At 40.4% G+C, this 24,235-nt stretch overlaps 1 protein-coding gene across 1 annotated transcript in view; it reads left to right on the plus strand.

Moving 5' to 3' along the window:
- Positions 1 to 24,235, plus strand: part of NGLY1 (N-glycanase 1) — a 99,404-nt gene that overhangs the window by 27,682 nt on the left and 47,487 nt on the right. The window contains exons 2-3 of the mRNA XM_006851618.1: positions 965 to 1,079; positions 6,176 to 6,421. Coding sequence (XP_006851680.1) covers positions 1,065 to 1,079; positions 6,176 to 6,421 — 261 coding nt within the window. The 5' untranslated portion in view covers positions 965 to 1,064. The remainder of the gene's footprint in view (positions 1 to 964; positions 1,080 to 6,175; positions 6,422 to 24,235) is intronic.

Consider the following 24,235-nt stretch of genomic DNA (forward strand, 5'->3'; position numbering starts at 1 on the left):
GTTCCACGGCCTCTTCTGAATCCAGCTTGAACCTCTGGAAGTTCTCTGTCAATGTATGATTGTAGCCGTTTCTGTATTACCTTTAGCAAAACTTCGCTAGCTTGAGATATCAAAGAGATTGTCCGATGATTTCCGCATTCCGTTGGGTGTTTAAAGTTACCTAGCTTTAACAGTGGTGGTGGTGGTGGTGGTGTGCCATGGAGTCGGTTCCGACTCATAGAGACCCTGCACAGGGTTTCTCAGGCTGCAAATCTTTACAGAAGGAGCTCTGGTAGCATAGTGGTTACGAATCGGGCTGCAAATTGCAAGGTCAGCAGTTCGAAACTAGCAGCTGTTCCATGGGAGAAAGATGAGGCTTTCTGCTCCTGTGAAGATTTACAGCCTTGGAAAACCCCGTACGGGGTCGCTATTAGTCGGAACCGACTCCACGGAACATAACAACCACCACAAATCTTAACGGGAGCAGAAAGCCTTATCTTTCTCCTGTGGAACTGCTGGTAATTTTGAACTGCTGACCGTGAGGTTAGCAGCCCGACTCGTAACCAGTATGTTGTTATGTGCTGTGGAGTTGGTTCTGACTCATAGCGACCCTGCATAGGGTTTCCAAGGCTATAAATCTTTACAGGAGCAGAAAGCCTCATCTTTCTTCCGTGGAACAGGTGGTAGTTTCGAACTGCTGATCATGAGATAAGCAGCCCGATTCATAACCACTACGCTACCAGAGCTAAGCACTTATAGTGAGTGACTTTTAAATATCATGTATATTTCCATTATGACTATATTATCAGCTGTGAATGTATACTGAGGTAAGAATCACACAGTCTAGCTACTTTTTCCAGACCAACCTTTAGATTACTCTTCCTTTAGAGTGTACACTACCTTTTAGGAGTGCACTAATATGAATTCAAAAATATCTTTAAAAAATCCATTGTTATATATAATCTTTTTTTTTTTTTTTTATCAGAAACCCTAATGATGAAAAATATAGATCTATCCGGATTGGAAATACAACATTTTCTACTAGACTTTTGCCTGTCAGAGGAGCTGTTGAATGTTTATTTGAAATGGGATTTGAAGAAGTAAGTATGCTCATGTGCTTTCTCTCCCTTCATATGCAAAGCATTCTGTCATGCTGAGGGATACTCATCTGAGTGAGATAGTATGGACTGAATTGTGCACCCTACATGGTGTAAATCTTATATGTTGTAAATCTTATGTTATAAATCTTAACCCTTTATAACTGGTTAGAAGTCCCAGTGGCTCTGTAGAGTAAGAGATGGACTACCAACCGCAAGGTCAGCTGGTCTAACTCACCAGCCACTCCACAGGAGAAAAAAAAGGCTATCATCGCCTGTAACGGTTTATAGCCTTGGAAATCCTATCCAGGGTTGCCATGACTCGGAATTGATAAGATGGTAGAGGTTTGAGGTATACTTGTGGTTAAGGAGCCCTGGTGGTTCTCTGGGTTAGGCATTGGACTCCTAACCCCAAGATTGGAGGTTAAAACCCACCAGCTGTTTCCGTAAGTATTTGCAGGCATGGAAACCCTAAAGAGGATTGCTATGAGTTGAAATCGACTAGAAGGCAGTGAGTTTGTTGGGTATACCTGTGATTGTAATCCCATTCCTTAATGGGTTTGTGGTTAATGAATTGTATTAGTATAGGGTGTGTTTTAGGTAAGGATGGATTACAGTAAGCAAATATGTGAAAAAAATGTGTGCAACTTCAGTACAGATTTGTAAGTTAAGCCCAAGTATGCTTATTGGGTAATCCTACTTGGGTTTAAAAACAATCTCTTTTGAGATATAAAAGAGCAGATTAAGCAAGCAGTGATGCAAGTAAGCACAGCTAGGGGAAGAAAAATGGCACAGAACATGAGATCTCCAAGGAACCAAGAAGCGGAAGCTGAAAAGAAACAAGGGTCTTTCCTCAGAGCCCACAGAAAAAGAACGCCTTCTCCTAGAGCTTGTCCGCTGACTTTGGATGTATGTCTCCTAAACTGGAATCCTGGTGTGGCACTGTAGGGTAAGCACTTGCTAACCACAAAATTGGCGGTTAAACCTATCAATCACTCCTTGTAAACTTTATACAGGGTCACTATGCGTCTGAACTGACTCGATGGCATTTAACAACAGCAAACTGAGAAAGGTGTCCTGGTGTAGTGCTATAGGATAAGCACTGGACCACCAACCACAAGGTTGTTGGTTCAAACGCACCAGTTCCTCATCTCATCGGAAACTATCTATGGGAGCTATGAGTCAGAACTGACTTGACAGCGCTTAACAACAACAAACCGAGAAAATAAATAAAGCTACCCATTTGTTGCATTTCTGTTTTCGAATTACTAGGTACCCTAGAGCAGATAGTTGGAACTAGTTATTTCTTCACCTGTTTGTTATTTAAAGGGCACAGTGAATGTATTTCAGAATCCTACTATATTATAGCCACCCTCCCACAGGGAAAATCCTTACCTGACTCGATCCTCTGGAACAGGGGGTTCTGTTATCCAAGCCCAAGAACCAAATGAGGTTTACCTCAGACTTCTCAAAATCCTCATTGTGAGCACACATGGATACAAATAGAGTCCAACCACGTGTCTCCAGTGAGAAATAAAAAGCATCCGAAGTAAACATGGAAAAACTGAGTTCAGCTTCCACATAGGAGTTCTCATCTGTGGCCAGAGAGAAGACTTTCAATAGGTTTGTTTTTGTTTTTGTTTTTAAGGCCAGAAAGTTTGGTGTTTCTATTCTGGAATATTGTGGTGTGCACTTTCACTGCTTAATTAATAATAAGACATGATGAAGTAATTATCAAAGATGGCCATTTTTTCCTCCTGCTTATTTGTTTAACTGTTTCTAGTTTATGAAGATTTGAAAGAAGTTGAATCAGGTTATGGAGACTCAGTAGTCCGTAGTTAGGAGAATTGGATTGGCAAAGTTGTAGAAATTGTTAGAGACACTGAGCTGCTGCTTACCAGATGTACTTTCCTCCCTGCCTCTCTGCTTTCCTTCCCAAACAGACAGACCCTGGGGTTATGGTGGTGAACTACAGAGTTATAGATCCCATCTCATATGAGGCTTGTATTCTAGTAGGTTAAACATACTAGTTGTTGTTGTTGAGTGCTGTCGAGTCAGTTCTGACCCATAGTATCCCTGTATGTGATTTCCGAGGAGCAACAGGTGAGCTTGAACCGCTGACCTTGCAGTTCAAACTGCTTTGCAGTCCAGCACATTAACCTGCAGCGCCATACCAGACAATAGATATGTAAATAAAACAAGGTGAATGCAAAGAAGAATATAAGATAGTATAGGATCAGCACTCAATTTCTAACCTCAAGATCAGTAGTTCAAACCCACCAGCTGCTCCTCAGAAACGCTGTACGGGGGTCACTGTGAGTTGAAACCAACTCGATGGCACCTAGCAACAAAATAATATAAGAAAAGGCAGCTGGTGGTGTTGTCTCGTTACCATTGTCATTGTTGAGTCGTTTCGGCCTCATAGTGGTGACCCTGTATACGGTTTCCGAGGAATGGCTGGTGGGTTTGAGCTGCCAACCTTGTGGTTAGCCGTCCAGTGCTTATCCTGTAACACCACACCAGGACTCCACTGGGGTGGTACGTGAAATCTTTATAATGAGTTTCAGGACTGCTGAGGAAATTATATTTGAATTGTTGGAACCTGAATGACAGAAGTAGTCAGCTATGTGAAGTTTTCAGGTAAGAGGATTTCAGGCAGAAGGGTTACCATGTGCAAAGGACGCCTGGCAGGAGTAACTGGGCACAGAAGGTTAAGGTGGAAAGGGAGGCGGAGCCAGAATGTATGGAGTTTTGAGTGCTATGGGTTATTCCAAGTAAGACGGGAAGCCATTGAAAGGTTTAAGCAGGGAAGATTTTTTTTTATTTACTCTGGCGATTGCAAAAAGAATATGTGAGGGGCTTCAAAAAAGTTAATGGAAACACAGAATTAAAAGGTAATGGAATTTTTCCACATATTTTTGTAGCCTCTCCATGCCCATCCTGTACTGGATAATGTAGGATGAGGGCAAAGTATGTATGTAGCAGGGAGGCCAATTAGAAAGCGTTTTATTTTAATTTAAATTTGAGGTAGTAGTTTCTATAAGCTACATGAGGGGTTGGTTTCTTTATTTTTCATTTCGTTCTGTTTTAGTGCTCCTAAAATAGTGTTGATGCATTTAAAATCCAAACTCAACCAGTTGCCGTCAATTTGATTCTGATTCAGGTGACCCCTCATGTGCCAAAGTAGAACTGTGCTCTTTTTGGGTTTTCAGTAGTTCAAGCTTACCAGCCATTCCTCGGAAACCCTGTCCAGGGTCGCTATGGGTCAGAACTAACTCAGTGTCACTCAACAACAACAAACCTTTCAGAAGCAGATCCTCAGATCCTTCTGAGGCCCCTCTGGATGGCTTAGAACCATCAACCTTTCAGTTAGTAGTCTAGTGCCATTTAGGCACTTACACTTGTTGAATATTGGGTCACCTTAGTCCTCAAACTGACACCTTTGCTCTGGAATACTTTCTGAAGAGGTCTTGTGCAGCAGATTTACCTAATGCAATATGTCATTTGATTTCATAACTGCTGCTTCTATGAGTGTCAGTCATGGATTTAAGCAAAATTTAGTCTTTGACAAATTCAATCTTTTCTCCATTTATCATGAAGTTGTTTACCTGTCCAATTGTGAGATTTTTGTTATGCATTGAAGTGCAATCCATACTGAAGGCTTTACCCATGGCAGTGGGTAAATGTGTCATCCTACCTTTCAGGACTCCAGGTGTGGTACTATAGGATAAGCACTGAACTGTGAACCACAGTCAGTGGTTCAAACCCATCAGCTGCTCCTCGGAAACCCTACGTAGGTTCTCTGTGAATCGGAACCGACTTGATTGCACTTCACAACAGCAGCCGCCTTTCAGGATGATTGTACTACTTGAGATGATGCCTATAAAATGTTGGCATAATACCTAGAAAAAATAAATGCACTGTCAGTGTTAGTGGTTTTTGTTACAGCTTTTGTTGTTAGGCACCATTGAATTGATTCTCACAGAAACCCCATGTGACAAAGTAGAACTGCCCCATAGAGGTATGGGAGGAGATCGCCAGGTCTTTCTCCCATTGTGCCTCTTGAGCAGGTTCAAAATACCAACTTTTTGGTTAGTAGCCAAGTGCTTAACCATTGTTCCACCAGAACCCCTATTAAGGATAGCATGGGACTTTCTTGCCTCTTCCAATTTCTTTGGAAGGACCTATGTGATTTTGGTTCTCATGTATTTTATTGTGTAAAGTCTAGGCTAGTTGATCACACTAGTTCTGCCATAATGAGAGAAATACGGTCATTCTCAGTTTTGGAGTTGAAATATGGTGTCGCTACCTGTTTATCACCTTTGCATTTGATGGAATTACTGTTTGGGCACTGTTGATTTTCAACACCTTTGAAGTTTGACAATATATTTTCGTTTCACTCTTTAAAATATAATTTGCTATTCTTACATTGGGAATTTTGTTGTCATGTTATTTTAAAGTGCTCAAGTTATTTTATAGGTAATCATTAATCACTACTTAAAGAACTGACTTTTGACTTGTTTTATTTTTTATCTTGCTTTACTTTGTTTCGTGTGTACCACTAGTGTATTACTGTTAATAATCCATAGTTTTGAATTCAATAGCAGGGTGTAGATTTTCATAGACTTCTAATCATGTAGCCATTTGTTAAACACTTGAATTTAGAAGATTCAAAGGTTATTGTTTACTTTCTAATTGGTTTATTCTGCCGCAGATTCTTTTGTATAGTTGTATGTCTAACAGCAACTGTTATGTCATGGTGAATATTAGTGCTGTCTACTGTTGCAGAGAAGAAGGTACACTCTTGAAACTCTAATTTCTAAAAGACAAAATCTTTTTTTGAATGGGCCTTTGAACCACATTAAATAAACTAATTAGACACATTATCTTAATTTTTTGGCATACAAGAGGCCTTCAAAAAGTTTGTGGAAATGTGAGATTAAAAGATAATGGAGTTTTTCCATAAATTTTTTGTAACCTCCTTTGTAAAAAAAAAAAAAAAAAAAGACTATATTAATTGTAAACAAACAAAATGACTGTTAAAATTTATTCTGTACTACTGGGGAAAAGTTCATCTTTTCTCATTTTGTAAATTCCAGGGAGAAACACATCTTATTTTTCCTAAAAAAGCATCAGTGGAGCAGCTGCAAAAAATCCGTGACCTGATTGCCATAGAGAGAAGTAGCAGATTGGATGGGTCAAATAAAAGCCACAAAGTAGATTTATCTCAGCAACCTGCAGCCAGTACCCAGCTTTCTGCAGCACAGCCTTCAGCTCCTGTTGGGTTAACACAGCACCCAGGGAACAGTCAAGGGCAGCCTTCAATGCCACTGTCTACTCCAGGGGTAAAGTAGAATGAAATCTTTCTTAATTGTTACACTATGTTGAAATACCAAAAGCTTTTTGATATAATACCATTCAGTCCTAAATTTATGCCCTGATTATTCTTCATTGTTTTAAAAAATTGTCAAATTTGTAACTGAAGTTAAAAAAAATGGCATTATTTTACTTATACTATTAAATCTTAATTTTTGCTTATTGTTTCTAAGATAATATAATTTTTGTTTAATTTATCATTTGTAAGTACCTATTGCCTTGTTACTTAAACCAGTTATACAAATTAGCGTCTGTCTTTAGCCTTAAAGTAATGGACTTGCTGGACAGTGGTAGGGCCATAAAAATAGTAGATTTTCTCTAATGCACTGACATGTCTGATGTAAAAATTTACCTTCTGTCATCCACTAGGGCTTTTTTGTTGTTGTTGTTGTTGTTATTAGTTGCCATTGAGTTGGTACCGAGTCATAGCGTCCTCATGCACAGCAGAATGAAACACTGCCCGATCCTGGACCAACCTCACTATCGTTGTCACGCTTGAGCCCATTGATGCTGCCACTTTGCCAATCCATCTTGCTGGAGGGTCTTCCTCTTTTTCTCTGACCCTCCACCCTACTAAACATGATATCCTTTTCCAGTGACTGGTCCTTCCTGCCATCCACTGTGGAGGTTATTAATTCTATCCACCTAACTATTATGGGGGAGTCCTGGAGTGGTGCACTGGGTTAATGCGCCAGACTGTAAAGCCATTTGAACTGAAAGGTTCAAGCTCAGCAGTTACTCCTTAGAAACCCTGCACAAGGTCACTATGGGTCGGAGTCGACTCGACGGTACTTCACAACAACAACAACAACTATTATGGGGAACCCTGGTGTGGCGCTGTGGATTAATGCGCTAGACTGCATTAATGATATAATTCTTGAAGTTATAATATCTTCAAGTACAGCAATCGCACACAATAATGTGCTTTGAACCACAAAGTTGGCAGTTCAGACTCACCAGCTGCTCTGGAAACCCTATGAAGGTTGCTATGAGTTGGAACCAACTTGATGGCACTTAACAACAACAACAACTATTAATGGAGTTCTGGGATGGCACTGTAGGATAAGCACTGGACTGCTAACCACAAGGTTGGTAGTTCAAACCCACCAGTCATTCTTTGGAAACCCTATACAGGATTGCTATGAGTTGGAAACAATTCAGTAGCACTCACTACAACTAACATCTCAGGTTCACTTAAAAATAAGCTTCTTGCTCTTCCGGTCCCTGGCGTGCCGGGAGTTGCGGGTCTCGGTCAGACGTGGCCAAGTCCAAGAACCACACCACGCACAACCAGTCCCGAAAATGGCACAGAAATGGTATCAAGAAACCCCGATCACAACGATATGAGTCTCTCAAGGGGGTGGACCCCAAGTTTCTGAGGAACATGCGCTTTGCCAAGAAACACAACAAGAAGGGCCTGAAGAAGATGCAGGCCAACAACGCCAAGGCCATGGATGCACGTGCCGAGGCTATCAAGGCTCTAATATATAAAGCCCAAGGAGATCAAGCCTAAGATTCCAAGGGGTGTCAACCGCAAGCTCAGTCGACTGGCCTACATTGCCCATCCCAAGCAGGGGAAGCGTGCTCGGGCACGCATTGCCAAGGGTCTGAGGCTCTGTCGGCCAAAGTCCAAGGCTAGTGCTAAAACTAAGGCTGAAGCTTCAACCAAGGTCTCAACTAAAGCTCCAGTCAAGGCCTCAGCTAAAGCTCTAGCCAAGGCCTCAACTAAAGCCCCAGCCAAGGCCTCAACTAAAGCCCCAGCCAAGGCCTCAACTAAGGCCCCAGCCAAGGCCTCAACTAAAGCCCCAGCCAAGGCCTCAACTAAAGCCCCAGCCAAGGCCTCAACTCCAGCCCCAGCCAAGGCCTCACCTCAGGCTCCCACAGGTGCCCAGGCCCCCACAAAGATGGAATAGAGTTCTCCATCTGAGGACAGAGGGATTGGCATGACCCTTTGGGCTACCATCTGTATGGAGCTGGTGCCCTCCTGTGCTGTTTGTACAAATAAATATGAGGCAGGGAAAAAAAAAAGCTTCTTTAGGTTTGAGGTAAATAATACATTAATAATATACTGATAGTGGAGGCTAGCAACTAAGTGAAGTGGAGCTATTAGCATACACAGACATAAATGTACTTCTGAAGGTTTGAAATCAAACTTCCAATGTCTGACAGTTATTCTCAGTAGACCTAAATGATCCTGTTGCTGTTAGTAGGCACTGTTGAATCAATTCCAACTCATAGCTCCAGGGTTTTCGAGGCTTTACTGGAGCAGAAAGCCTCAACTTTTTCCTGCTAATGATTCTAGTTAATAGGAAATTATTTTGTTTACAAAAGCCTCTTTGAATAGAGGTCCTTAAAGATTATTCTAAATTTCACCATCAGAAAAATATTTTTACTTTTTGTGTTGTAGATTTTATCAGTTACCAGCTTAACTTCAGATCCTCTTACTTTAATTTCAATAAAAAAGCTTGTCCATTGTCCTCCATGTAGCAGAACTATATATAAAGTCATATATTAAATCTACTTTTAATCATCTCCAGCTGAATAACCCCAGAGCCTTTCACTTTGCTTGTCTGATCATGGTGAGTGAATGATTAGCAAAATTGGAAAGACACGACATTTGTCTTTGAAAAATAAAAAATAAAGGTGGTAGGGACAAAGTTCCTAACCTTTTATATAATTCTTATCCAATGATTTCCAAACCTTTTGTGTGTGTATGAGAGAAATTGACTCCTCTAATATACTCTCTGTGTTTCACTTGACTTAAGTTAACCTTTAAGTCTTTAAATTATTTTTCATCCCATTAGCCTCACAGCTAGTTTGTTATTAATAATATCTAGTGTTTATGAATGCTTCTAAGAAACTCTTATTTTATACCATTGGATCAACTCTTAATGAGACTGAATGGTTGTAGGCTTCAGATGAAATAGCAAATTTTTAACAACACTCATGTGAACATCTTCCTAAATCAATGACGTTAAACAACAAGTTTACAGAAATGCTGCCCCACATAAAACAGTCATTTTTAGATGGATCAAACCTTCTAAGGAAGGTTGGGAAGACTTTGAAGTGAGCCAAGAGGGGAGACTTCAACCTCAACAAATGAAGAAACTGATTGAAGTCCAGAAAACTGGTGGAAGACCATAGAATTACCATTGATGCAATGGTAATGAAATGATTTTATGAAATGAATCATATGTGAGGGCAACTCTTGGATATATTAGTAGAATCCAGAGCAAGGTCCAGTCAAAACTGAGAGTATAAGTTGGGCCAGTTAAATTCAAGCAGAGAGGTCAGTCAGTTCAGAAGGTTATGACTTCTTTAGGATTCCAAAGGGGTAATCTTGATAGATTTTTTCACAGGACACAGGATAGTCACAAGGGCTTAATTTAAAGATGTTCTATGAAAATTTAAAATTCTGGTGGTCAGAAAAAGGCCTGGAAAGTTACCGGGAAGAATTTTTTTCCATCATGACAGTGCATCTCCTTATTCTGTGATGGTAACAAGGGCTGTCCAACGAGACTTTCATTAGGAAGCATAACCCTATCCACCCTGCAACCCTGATCTTGCCTCTCCAGATTTCTTTTTTTGTTTATTTTATGTTTATTGTTTTAATAACATAACAGAACATTGCTTTATCAACACTAGTTATAATATCTTCAAGCACAGCAATCGCACACAATAAAATTTAAAAACAACATTACTGACTATGAACCATTTCCCCATAACAGCATTTTTTTTTTATTGCAAGTTGTGTTTGTTTTAAGTACACAAAAACACGCAAGAATTTTTTAAATGGCCAAAGGGCACATTTTGCAAACCAGCTCACTGCCTGTCAGCACACAGGTTTTCACTTTCCATGAGTCTTCTATCTCTCCATGCCATCACCTCTGCCTCTGTCTCATCTCTGGTGTCCTTTGATGTTGCTGCTTCTCTGGTTAGGATCCCAAGTTTTGCTCAAGCTCCTCCCTCTTTCTGGTCCTAGGGTTCTCTGTTCCTGGAATATAAGATTAACTACTCCCCTCTTTTTGTATCACAACTTCTACCTTTATACTTGTGACAATCACAGTTAGTCATGATAACAATTTCTAATTGAATCAAAAGAATCCTATCTCCATCTTCTTTCACCAGACCCATCTAGACAAGATGAAAACTATTCAGTGGGGATTCTACCCCACACCCCCACCCTGCTCACTCTGAAACTAAACTCCTTCATGAAAATTTGTTAGCCAGCCACTTCATGCCTTTATTCCACCCCCAACCCCACCCCCACCCCCACCGGGGGGTGCCCTCCCATTTTAGGTAGCCAATATCTAAGTTTCCCATCCTTGTCAACCTTGTATACTAAGGGTTTAGACTCGATCTTTGATTTGAAGACTCCTCCCTTTCTGTTGGTTATTTTATGTTACTACATCTATAAGTAAAGGTCAAGTTTATCAAATTGTAGCAAATTACTCTTGCTTCCTGTATCAAATTTCTTTATCTTCCTCTAGTTGAGTTCTGATTATCAAGCCATCCAGGGTAGGTCAAATGAGTAGTCTGCAAGTTGGGCATTCATGCGCACCTCCCACTTCATATCAGCTGGACAGTTTTCTGTCAGCTCTAGCTCCCAGTGACTAAGTCAGTGTCTGTTGGCTCAGGGTTCCCAAGTCTCCCTAAACTTCGGACCAACCACCCCTTCCTCTTTTGTTTCTCATCTCAAGGTCCACAGAAGTCTGTGGAACATTGTCAAGCTCTGTCAATGTCTTCATTACTGCCTTTCTCCCAGTTACACTCACAGGTAGACAAACGTGGTCACTAGCGAGCTTACCTGCTTGCTCATGTGTTCCCTTTGAGTTTCAGTCTTGGAAGGGGGTTTGTCATGAAGGGACTTGATGGCTCCCAGGTGAACAGCTTGATTATTCTTGTAATAGCCAAACAATTTGCTTTTTTTTTCTTTCCTACTGGTCTTTATTTCAGGACTTAGCTTCTATTCCTCTAGTCGCTCCAGCTGGTCTGCATGTCCTTTCAAGTGGAAATGCCTCACCTCAGAAAGTTTTGGATGGGGCTCAAGATTCTTCCTAAGGCCCTATACTTTATAAAGGCTCCACAAGAAGCCTATTTCACTGGGCAAGTTCTAGACCCCTTTTAGGCATTCCTATCTGTTATAAGTTAAAGATAATCATATTCCTGGTATTCCTTTGTGTCTCACTCAAGTGACTGTTTAACATTAGTAAACAAGGGAGCCCAATATTCATAATACTGTCACTCACCTTAGCATTATTTCCCCTGTTACCCATTTCAGATTATGCTTCAATCCCTGTATCACAGAGTCCTGTTGTTTCAAGATTGAGCATACATCCCCATTTCCTCTGTCCCATTTAGGCCTTGCAAACCTTCCTACCTGTTCCCCTATCTTCCTTGTTCTTCCATTCCTCCCCTTCTTTTGTATTGCCCTCCCCTTCCTCACCCAAGCTATGATGTGACTACTATCCCCAACCTGTGCCTAACTGCCCCCTCCCTACCATCCCAGGTAACCAACAGAGAAATTTTGTTGCTGTTGTTTCTCCTTTAGTATGGACATTTTTTCTTAAGTTTTCACAATAATGGTATTATGCCATATTTGTCCTTTTGTGAACAGTCTAGTATTTTAACATTGTTTCCTCTCCTTTACCCCTTCAGCCTGTGTCTCAATCCCTATATCATAGAGCCTTGTTAGTCCAAGGCTGTGCAAACGTCACAGTTCATCTCTGTTCTATTCAGCCCATGCATACCTCTCAGAGTCTTTCCTCATATTCCCCACTCCCCTACTATCCTTTCCACCTTGTGAGTTGCCCCCCCCCCCCATCCTATTTACTGCCCTTGCTGTCTCCCGATTCAACATGTGTCCATACCCTGACCTGTGAGTTACTTATTCCCTCCTTCCCACCCCTGGTAACCCTCAAAGAACTATTCTTTTAGTATGGAAATCTTTTCTTAAGTTTTTACAATAATGGATATATGCATTTTCTGACCTTTTGTGCTTGACTAATTTCACTCAGCATTGTGTCCTCAAGGCTCATCCATGTTATGCGGTGTTTTGCAGCTTCCTTGGTATTCAGTGTAGTGTTGTGTGTATGTACCAGAGTTTGTTTATCTGTTCCTCCATTTGTGGGCATTTGAGTAGTCTCCAGTGTTTTGCTATTGTGAAAAGTGCTGCAAGGAACTTTGGTGTGCATATGCCTATTCACGTTCTGGCTTGTATTTCTTCTGGGTATATACCAAGTAGAAGAATTGCTGGATCATAAAGTATTTTTATTTCTAGCTTTCTAAGGAATTGCCATACCATTCTCCAGAGTGGTTGAACCAATTTGCAGTCCCACCAGCAATGTAAGAGGGTTGCAGTCTCTCCACACCCTCGCCAACATTTGTTGTCCTCTGCGTTTTTTAACCTCGCTGTCACCGCTGGTATGAGATGTCATCTCATTTTTGTTTTGATATGCATCTGGAGTCTTGGTGTGGCACTGTGCCTTAATGCACAGGATTTCAAAGTCAGTTTAAACCGCAAGGTCTGTGGTTCAAGTTCACCAGCTGCTCCTTGGAAACCGTATAAGGGTCCCTATGGGTTGGAACTGACTCCATGGCACTTAACAACAACAACAATGGCTAATGATCTCAAACATTTCTTCATGTTTGTTTGCTGCCCACATGTTTTCCTTGGTGAAATTTCTATTCATGTCTTGTGCCCATTTTTTAACTGGATTATGTGCCTTTTTCTTGTAGATGTGTTGTAGTTTCCTATAAATTTTAGAGAGTAGTCCCTTGTCTACGGATGTCTTGTGAGGTGCTGTGGGCTAATACATTAGACTGCAAAATCGTTTAAACTGCAAGGTCAGTAGTTCAAGCTCACCAACTGCTTCTTGGAAACCCTATGCAGGGTCGCTCTGGGTTGGATTGACTCGACAGCATTTAAGAACAACAACAGTTCCTTGTTTAAGGAGCTCTGGTGGCGTAGTGGTTACAAATCAGGCTGCTAACCTCAGGGTCAGCAGTTTGAAACTACCAGCTGTTCCATGGAAGAAAGATGAGGCTTTTGCTCCTGTAAAGATTTACAGCCTCGGAAACCCTGTACAGGGTCACTATGAGTTGAAACTGACTCTCCACCACCAACGACAAGTCCGTTGTCTGATGTGTCATTGCAAAAGATTTTTTCGAGTCTGTTGTTAGGTGCCATTGAGTCGGTACTGACTCATAGCGACCTTATGCACAGCAGAATGAAACACTGCCCGATCCTGGGCCAACCTCACTACTGTTACCATGCTTGAGTCCATCGATGCTGCCACTTGGCCAATCCATCTCATTGGGGGTCTTCCTTGTTTTCTCTGACTCTCCACCTTACCAAACATGTTATCCTTCTCCAGCGACTGGTCCCTTCTGACAATATGTCCGAAGTATGAGAGATGAAGTTTGGCCATCTTGGCCTCCAAGGAACACTCTGGCTGCACTTCTTCCAACATAGATCTATTGGTTCTTTTGGCAGCCCATGGCATTTTCAATATTCTTCTCCAACACCATAACTCAAAAGCATCAATTCTTCTACGGTCTTCCTTATTCACTTTCACATGCATATGAGATTATTGAAACTACCAGTCTTTAGGTTTCTTTTTTACTCTTTTGGTGAATTATTTTGATGCACATGAATTTCTGATTGTAAATAGGTCCCAGTCATCTAATTTCCAGACTTCTTTTTGTTCTCAAAACTTGAAGAACATTTCAACTTGCAACTTTGCTGGCCATTTTATTGAATAACTTATTAGTTCTTAAAGCTTTTGCCTGGAAATAACACATCACTTGTGCTAACATTTTACTGGACAAAGTTGGTCACATCATTCTTCAAAGGGGCAAGAAAGTATAATCCTACCCAATGTCTGCCAGGCATCAGAAATACTTGGCAAACCAGCACTTCCACTGCATTCTGGAGCTAAATGGGAAAAGGGTCTGGAAGGTCGGGGAGAAAGAAGATGGTTCTCAATACAGTGTATAACTTTACCTTTTTACTATAGCCTCCTTGTTTTCATCTATGTATGGTCCCCCACCTCCACTCCAAGCCCTTTATGTTACTTTCTTAAGTAAGGAACTTCCGTTTCTCTGATGATTTAGGATGGGGGCAGTCAACCTGCTGAGCAGAGTGGGGAAGGCATTTGGGCTCCAATAATTCTTAAATACACTTTGAGCCAATCTTAATTTTGGTGTCCCTTTGCTTCTGTTCTAGAGATACCAACTGATCCTTTAAGGGATTCATTCTGTGATCTAAATCAGAGTGCTTTTCCACATTCAACATAACCAGGACAGAACTCGACTTTTTAGGATCTCCTAAGTTACCTATCAGAGTCCTGGTGTGGTGCTGTGGGTTAATGGACCAGACTGCAAAGCTGTTTGAACTGCAAGGTCGGTGGTTCAAGCTTACCAGCTGCTCCTAGAAAACCCTATACACGGTCGCTATGGGTCGGAACCAACTCGAGGGCACTTAACAACAACAACAAGTTACTTATCATTCATCCTTTTTGTGGCTTCCAAAATTTTGGTGATATTTTGTTGTCTTTTTCTCGCTTGTTTTCTTGTTAGTTGCACCTATAAAATGCCTTTGCTTTCATTTGTGTTAAATCTTAGGCATTTGGGTGGGTGGAGCTAGGGCAGCTTATATTTTAAATGAAATTGCTAGTTGCTCTTTAGGTTAGAAATAGTTATTTTTTGAGTTTCAAAGACCTGATCTGTGGAGTAAAGGGTAGAGTAAATGTGTCGTTTTAGGCAAGTGCTTGTCTGTGTATGTATCCACTCTTTAAAACATTTCAAAAGATTTCAGCTTGGTTTTCCATTGCAAATACAGGTTGGTTGGTTGGTTTTTAACTTTTTTTAAAATTGTGAACTGTGTGGTAGTTTACATGGGAGAATAACAACTTCATACCATCGTTTCATTGCAATGATTACAGTCTCCTCCATGAAGCATCATTTTAACGGTATTTGCTTCTTATTTTATTTTGGTTTTATTTTTGTGGGGCAAGATGGAGGGATGTACACCAAAACACTCAGCCATATATAATAATTTAAACAACCAAAGGGCACATTCTGCAAGTCTGCCTTCTGGCTGCCAGTTCTCACTCCCTCTCTTTCCATGAATCTAGAGTCCTCAGCTGCTCCCTCTCCATGTCCCCATCTCTGTTTCCGTCTCTGGTGTCGCTGCTTCTCTGGATAAGGTCTCTCATTCTGCTTGTGCTCTTCTCCCTTGATGGTCCTAGGATCCTCTGTTTCTGGACTGTAAGATTACCTACTCCCCCGTTTTTGTTACAGAACTTTTGCCTTTACAGTTGTAATAGTCGCGATGAGTCATGATAACAGTTACTCACTGTTGAATCATGAGAATCTTATCCCCATTGCTTTTTACCAGACCTATCTAGACAAGGAGCACTGGTAGCATAGTGGTTACAAATCGGGCTGTGAACCTTAAGGCCAGCAGTTCGAAACTATCAGCTGCTCCGCGGGAGAAAGATGAGGCTTTCTGCTCCCATAAAAATTTATGGCCTCGGAATCCCTGTTACAGGGTTGCTGTGGATTGGAACCGACTCGACGGCATTTAATAACAACAACAACATCTAGACAAGATGAAAACTATTCAGTGGGAACTCTATCTCCCCCCCTAACACACACACACACACACACACACACACACACACACACACACACTTAAATTCATTGCCCTTTTGAAAACTTATAACCAGTCACTTCATGCCTTTATCACCCCCTCAATTTAGGAAGCCAGTGTCTAAGTTGCCCATCCTTAACTATCCTGTGTACTGAGGGGATAGCATTGATCCTTGTTGTGAAGACTCCGTCCCTCTAAGTTGGTATTTTGAGCTACTACATCCATAACTGTAGGTTGAGTTCATCAGATTGTAGCAATTTACACTCATTTCCTTTATCAAAAATTGTTTTATCTTCCCCTTATCAAGTTTTGATTATCAAACCATTGAGGCTAAGTCAAATGGGTACCATCTGCAAGTTTGGGTGTTCTTGTGCATCTCCCCTCACTTCATATCAGCTGGATGCTTCACTCTGAGCTCTAGCCTTCTGAGACTATGTGTAAATACAGGTTTTTAGCATTGGTTTTTTGTTGATCAGGTATCTGAAGAAGTACTTCTCAGTTTCTGGGCCCTAGTTTCTGTTTACCATTGGATTTTTTGTTTTGTAAAAGTAACCAGGTTGCTATGAATTGCTGACCAGTTTCTAAAAAAATACCACAGGTGCTATTAAGTTGACTCTTGACTCATGACAACCCCGTGTGTGCTAGTGGAGAACTATATTCCATAGGGCTTTCAGTGGCAGATTTTTCAGTAGACTGCCAAGCTCTTCAATGTGCTTAAAGGCCAGTGCTTTGAGTTCCTACTGTTTTGATTAGCAGAAAGTCCAGTTTTTTCCCCAAGACCTTTCTCAACGATCCCTGCTTGGAGTTTTGGGATGTGGAGTTAAATGCCATCAAGTTGGTTCCAACTCATACTGTCCTGGTATAGGGTTTTCGAGGAGTGGCACCTGGTGGGTTTGAACTACTCACCCTACAGTTAGAAGTCCAGTGCTTATCCTTCAGTGCCAAATAGCCTGAATTGTTACTTGCCTCTATGAGTTTCTTCTCTTTTGGTGTTCACTGTCCTCGCCACCTCTTCATTCCATTGGCTGGCATCATACTGCTGCCCTCAGGTTGCTACCTAAAGATCATGGCTACATTTCTTCAGCCTCGTTTGGCTCATTCCAAGATTCTTGCATCTCTCTTCCTGAGTTCTGTTAGAGGGGTGCCCCTTGGCAGAGCTCCTGGACCCTTGTGCCACAATCTCTCATATGAGACTTTTCCTTTTCTTCCTAGAAGAAAAAGGTGGGGGCAGGTGAAAGTCATTTAGGGAAAGCCTCTTTTTGAACCCAGAATCACCATTCCTGCTATTGTTCATGTCTTGCTGAACACTGAATTTGCCTTTAAAACTTTATTGGAATTTCTTCTTACATTTTTTAGTGCTAAAGGCGTAGCCAAATTTCACATTCATATAATCTCTTGGATTAAAAAAAAAAAAAGTTTCAACTTTATATGTGAGATACTTAAATATAATGTGTCCCTTTTTAATGATTAAATTTTTGGAAACTCCTTTACAGGAATACTGCATCTATGGTTAGGATAGGAGAAGGTCATTTCCCAGAAGAAAGTATATGGATGGATGGGGAAGTTGCTGGACAGACAAAACAATTGATACCTACTATGTTGCCTAAGGAGTCCTGGTGTGGCGCTGTGGGCTAATGCGTCAGACCGCAAAGTCGTTTGAACTGCAAGATTGATGGTTCAGGCTCACCAGCTGCTCCTTGGAAACCCTATACAGGGTCACTATGGGTCAGAATCAACTAGATGGCACTTAACAACAGCATGTTGCCTAAAGGAGTCCTGGTGTGGCACTGTGGGTTAACGTGCTGGACTGAAAGGTCAATTTGAACCACAAGGTCGGTGGTTCAAGCTCACCAGCGACTCATTGAAAACCGGATACAGTGTTGCTACAAGTCAAAATTGACTCAGTGGCATGTAGTAACAACAACAAATGTTGCTGAAGACTTAAATATTTTGGTTCACCAACCTTTTTTTTTTCCTCTCTCAATAAATGCTTTCTAGCTTTTCCTTTAGTTCTTATGAGATTTGGTGCTTTAGAACAAACACCACTTCCTAATTGAAAGTGGGAATGAACATTTGTTCGTTATGTTGGAGATTGATAGTGGAGATAGACATGATCCCGACTTTGATGTAACTTACTTTAGTCAAAGCTACAGGCACATTAATAGGAAATTATAATTCATTGTGATAGATGCTGTGACATGGCAAAGTCAGAAAATGCTTCAGAGACACTGATCCTCTGAGACTTGAAAGGTAATGAGAATGTACCAAAGTTAAAACAGCTGGTTTCATTCATACCTCAGTGATCTGTGTTAACCAAATTTTATGCCGTGGATTATTATTCAGTATTGTTATCTGTTAATTATATAGGTTTTCTGAATAATATTCTTTGTACAACTCTATTGAGGTACAATATGTCTCTATACGTTGAACATATTATCTGAAGGGACAAGTCCCTGGAGAAGGACATCATGTTTGGTAAAGTGGATGGTCAGTGAAAAAGAGGGAGACCCGATAAGATAGATTGGCACAGTGGCATCAGCAGTGGGCTCAAGTGTAGCAACAATTGTGAGCTTGGCACAGGATGGGACAGTTTTTCGTTCTATTGTACGTAAGATTGTTCTGAGTTGGTACCGACACGATGGCACCTAACAACAATGTTGAGGTATAGTTTACATGCCATAAGTTCATCATTATAATATACAATTTTAGTGATTTTTAGCACATTTGTAAAATTGTGCAGCCATTATCCTGTTTTAAAGCAATTCCCAATAACCTAACAATTCTCACTAACCCATTTGTTTTCAATTCCTCTTACCCTCCCAGCCCCAGGCAACTACTGGTATGCTTTGGCTTCTATAAATTTGTCTTTTCTGGGCACTTCATGTAAATTGAATCATATAATATGTAGTCTTTTGCTTCTGACTCTTTGACTTTAATGTTTATGAGTCATGTTGTGGCACTGTAGGATAAGCACTGGACTGCTAACCACAAGGTTCAGACCCACCAGCCGCTCCTTTGAAACCCCTTACAGGGTTGATATGAGTTGGAACCGTCCATTATAAAGGCATACTACATTTTGTTAATCCATTCCCCAGATGATGGACATTTGGATGGTTTCCATTACTTGTTTGTTGTTGTTGTTAAGTGTCACTTAGTGGATTCCACCTCTTGGCAATCCTGAATAGGATCCCTAAGGAGTGGCTGGTAGGTTTGAACTGCCGACCTTGCAGTTAACAGTTCAGTGCTTATGCTGCAGTGCCACATCAGGACTCCACGTTGTTTACTTGGTATGAATTGTGCTGTGGGTTAATGCGCTGGACTGTAAAGTCCATTTGAACTGCATTGTCAGCGGTTCAAGCTCACCAGTTGCTCCTATACTGGGTTGCTATGAGTTGAAACCGATTCAGCAGCACTTAGCAACAGCAACAACAGACGTTCACATATACAGGTTTTCATGTGGACATACTCGTATGTTTTCATTTCTCTTGGATAGATTCCTAGGATTGAAACTGCTGGGTTGTATGTTAAGTTTATATTTAATGTTTTAAGGAACTATTAAGCTGGTTTCCAAAACTGCTGCACCATTTTTCATTTCATCGGCATTGTATGAGGATTGCAGTTTCTCAGTATCTTCAGTCACTCATTATTGTCTGTCCTTTTTATTATAACCATTTTTGTGGATGTGAAGTGTTACCTTATTGTGGTTTTAATTTGCATTTCCCTTATGACTAATGACCCAAAAGATTTTAAAATTTGCTAGTTATATATGATGAATGTTTAGTGTTTCTAATGGAAATAACGTCCTGAAACCCTTTTTTATACCCTTTGCCTTTCAAAAGAATATTTAAAACAGTAAAGACAGATTTTCAATTACATAGAGCCTCAGAATGTTAGAAGAATTATGTTTCCAATTTTGTAACTTTATCTGGGTTGAAGAGATGTGATTCCAAAGCATGATTTGCTTAAAATATACATTTGGCAGTTATTACACAGCTGGCTAAATGGCTAAATGTATGCTTTTATTTGGCACATGAACTACTTACAGAATGAACTGCTTGTAGAATGTGTATGAAATTGTTCAGGATTTTTCATCAACTCTAGAAATTACTCTCCATAGCGTATGTTGTTGTTAAAGTGCCATCAAGTTGGTTCTGACTTATTATGACCCCATATAGGGTTCCCAAGGGGTGGCAGGTGAGCTTGAACTGCCATCCTTCTGGTCCAAACCAACCCTGAGGTCCAATGTTTTTTCCCGCAGTGCTATACCAGGACTCCATAGTTTATGTTGTTGTTATGTGCTGTGGATTCGGTTCCGACTCATAGCGATCCTCTACAGGGTTTCTGAGGCTGTCAATCTTTAAGGGAGCAGAAAACCTCATCTTTCTCCCGTGGAACAGCTGGTAGTTTCAAACTGCTGACCGTGAGGTTAGAGGTTAGCAGCCCAATTCGTAACCACTATGTTATCAGAGTTCCTTCCCATATTGTATACAGGTATGTGGTATGTATTTATTTATTTAAAGGAATTATCATTACTTGAGATAAATATTAAAATAATCACTTTATAAATTAATATAATCGTATTATAAACCCCAAACAAGATAACTTCTAAACCTAGATCTAAGTGTGATTTTTGTAAAAGAAGAAATCTCATATTTGAACACAAAACTTAAATGCCCAGTTTTTTGTTCATAGACCTTAGTAGTATAAAAATAAAATATATGTCAAAAACTCAAACTCATTGCCATCAAGTCAACAACATGATTGTGTGTTAATTTAATTTTTTTTTTAAGGTTTGTATTGTGGATTGAGTAAAAGCTTACAGGGCTGATCATCAGTTTTTACATTAAACAAATCATACACCTTGTTTCATTACAATGATTATAATTCCCTCTATGTACCATCAGATAACAGTATTTCTCTGTATTCACTTTAGGTTTTTTTTTTTTTAAACACTCAGGCATATATAATAACTTACACACCACCAAAGGGCACATTCTGCAAGTCTGCCTCCTGGCTGCCAGCTCTCAGTCCCTCTCTTCCCATGAATCTAGAATCCTCAGCTGCTCCTTCTCTCCATGTCCCCATCTCTGCCTCCATCTCTGGTGTCGCTGCTTCTCTGTATAAGGTCTCACATTCCGCTTGTGCTTTTGTCCCATGATGATCCTAGGGTCCTTTGTTTTTGGATTTGTGTTAATTTTTAAAGGTCTGAAAAGCCATACACAGACATTTTAGCCATACTTTCCTGTGAGTGGTAAAATTATAGGTGATTTCATATTATTTATACTATTCAATATTTACTGATTTTTTTCACAGCATGCATTACATTTTTGGATGTGAAATTTTTATTGTGAATTGAGTGAAGTTTTGCAGAGTGGTTCATTGGTTTTATAGTCAACAAAGCATACACTATTTCATCTGACATGTATTTTTATAAGTAGAAAAGTTATCAGTCTACTGAAGTCACAAATTGACTAAAGTTCTCACTTAAAATTTTTAAAAGAGATAATTTGTGTTTAAAACAAATTGTAAATTTAAAAGCCAAGTCAGACTTTATCCAAACAGTCGTAAGGAAAATGGGCAAAGAGTTGCATAGAGATGGTAAGAAGACTAGCAAGTTTGGGAAGTCTTTGTATTTTACTACAGAAGTGATTTTGCTGATCCAACGCCCTGCTGATCATATCACATGATTTGATACACCTTATCCCTTTTTTCATATAAAGAATCTTACATATCTCTCACATCAGAAACTAAATAATTGGAAGGATGATTAATGAAAGAAAAAACTGCTTTGATCTAAAACAGACAGATTTCACATTTGAAAATTCCATTTATACTCCAAATAACTTTTACTCTCTCAGGCAATTAACTGCTGCTTTATGTAGCATTAATATATGGTTACCCAGCTGCTGTAATCTCTATGCAATCAGCAACCTTCTATTTTTATAAGTTAGTTTATTCAAAGCTGTGCAAATGCATATGTAAAGAAATAAGGCATGAAAATAAACTTTATTATTCAAGATCATTCAGGTTCCATTAAAACCACAGTGCATATGGTAAATTCCAGATAGGAAAGCATTAAATTGAAAATAAAACTTTTTTGAATGAATGCTTTACCCTCTTTGCAAATGAAAATCTTGGTTTAAAAAAAAAAAAGAGAATCACTCTCTGGACTCATGTTTTTGTTTTTAAGAGTTCTTTGAAATAATAAAAATGGAGACATTTCGGTTGGTTTATTGTTGTTTTTTACTTTTTAATCATTTTGATGAGGGCTCGTATTTCTGTCTGTGGCACTTTCCATGGTCTTCTTATCACCAATTTTGCATCAACTCCGTGCTCATCTGTTGCACTAATGTCCTCTGTGGATGGAGGAAATGTAGTTTCCAGTCCCTTTGTTGGCTGTGAAATGTAGACCAGTCCCTTTGTTGGCTGTGAATAAGTCCCTTGCCATCTGTCTACCTCAGGATCTCACATCAACTGTGCACAGTTGAATCTCTTCTCTTATTGGAGGTCCTTCTCAATGGCATATATACCATTCTCTAATCCAGTTTTCATGTAAATAGAAACACTTGTATCAGAATAGTCTGGAGATGCAGATTTCAGAGCATAACTTGAGAGTGCTGGATCAGAATAGGAGAAAAGGAACTTTTGGAAATCTGCATTTTCACAAGCAAACTCATACTTGGGAACCTTTCCTATCTTAGAAGCAAGACAACAAATATCCGTGGATCTTCTTACCTCCATAATTCTCTCTTTCCCTCATAACCAAGGGTCATGAAGAGTCACCTGACCTCCTCACTTCCACCTTATTGTGCATGTTCTTGCCTAGTAGGTCTCCATACTTTTTTTTTTTTAGTTTTTATTGTGAATTATGTGGGTTTACATGAGAGAACATTAGTTTTACATTCATCCTATTGTATTTCATTTCATTGCTATGATCACAATCCCCTCCATATATCATCAAATAACCAAAGGAAATGCCCCCCTCCCACTCCCCGGCCGTCAGCACACAGCCCCTTTCTTTCCCTGAGTCTCATGTCTCCAGCTGTTCCATCTGTCCACGTCATTGTCTCTGTCTCCATCCCTAGCGTCACTGCCTCTCTGGGAAGGGTCACACTTTCCACTCTTGTCACTTGATGGTCCCAGGGACCTCTACTCCTTGGCTGCAAAATCAATCACTGTTCTTCTTTTGTCAGAAACATCTACGTCTATGTTTCTGACCCTCACAGTCAGTCCTGATGGCAATTCACTATTTTACCACAAGAGTCTTATACCCATTTTCTTTCGCCAGCTTGGTCCCAACAGATTGGAAATCATTCATTGGCGGTTCTACCTACCCCTGCCCCGTCTGGAACTAGGCTCCCTCTTTATGAAAGCTTGTAAGCCAGTCACTTTTTGCCTTTATAGCCCCTCACCCCCACCCCATTTTGGGTAGCCAATGTCTAAGTTGCCCATTCCTGTCAACCCTGTGTACAGAGGGGGCAGGAGTGTTCCTTGCTGTAAAGATTTGTTCCCTTTTTGAGCTGCTATATCTATACATATAGGTAAAGTTCATCAAATTGTTGTAGGTTACTTTTTTTTTTTTCCTTCCCTCTTCTTTCTTCTTCTAGTCAAGTTCTGATCATCCAGCCATCGAAGCCAGATCAAGTGGATACTGTCTGCAAGTATGGGTGTTCTTGTGCATCTCCCCTCACTTCATATCATCTGGATGCTTCACTTTCCACGCTAGTCCTCTGTGGCCATGTCACTGCCTCTGGGCCTAGGAGTCCCCGGGTCATGTCGTAACTGCTGGCCATCTAGATCTCCACCCTGTTTCACAGAAGTCTATTGAATGTGGTTGGACTTAGATCCCAACTTCATTGCTGCTTTTTCCCCCGCTTCCCATTATCAGTGATCAGCCTGGTCACCAGCTAGACCACATGCCTGCTCGTGTATTCCCCTTGAGTCTTAGTCTTGGAATGGAGTTTGTTCCGAGGGGACCCGACCACTTGCATTGATGGCTCTCGGGCAAACAACTTACTTCTTCTTGTAGTAATCAATCAGACTGCCGTTATTGTTTCTGATTTTTCCTGTTGGTCTTTCTTCACGAAGTGTCTTCTGTTCTTCTAGCCGCTCCAGTCTGGTCTACTCG

Source organism: Chrysochloris asiatica, unplaced genomic scaffold (genome assembly GCF_000296735.1).
Source record: "Chrysochloris asiatica unplaced genomic scaffold, ChrAsi1.0 scaffold00030, whole genome shotgun sequence".
NCBI classification, from domain to species: Eukaryota; Metazoa; Chordata; class Mammalia; order Afrosoricida; family Chrysochloridae; genus Chrysochloris; species Chrysochloris asiatica.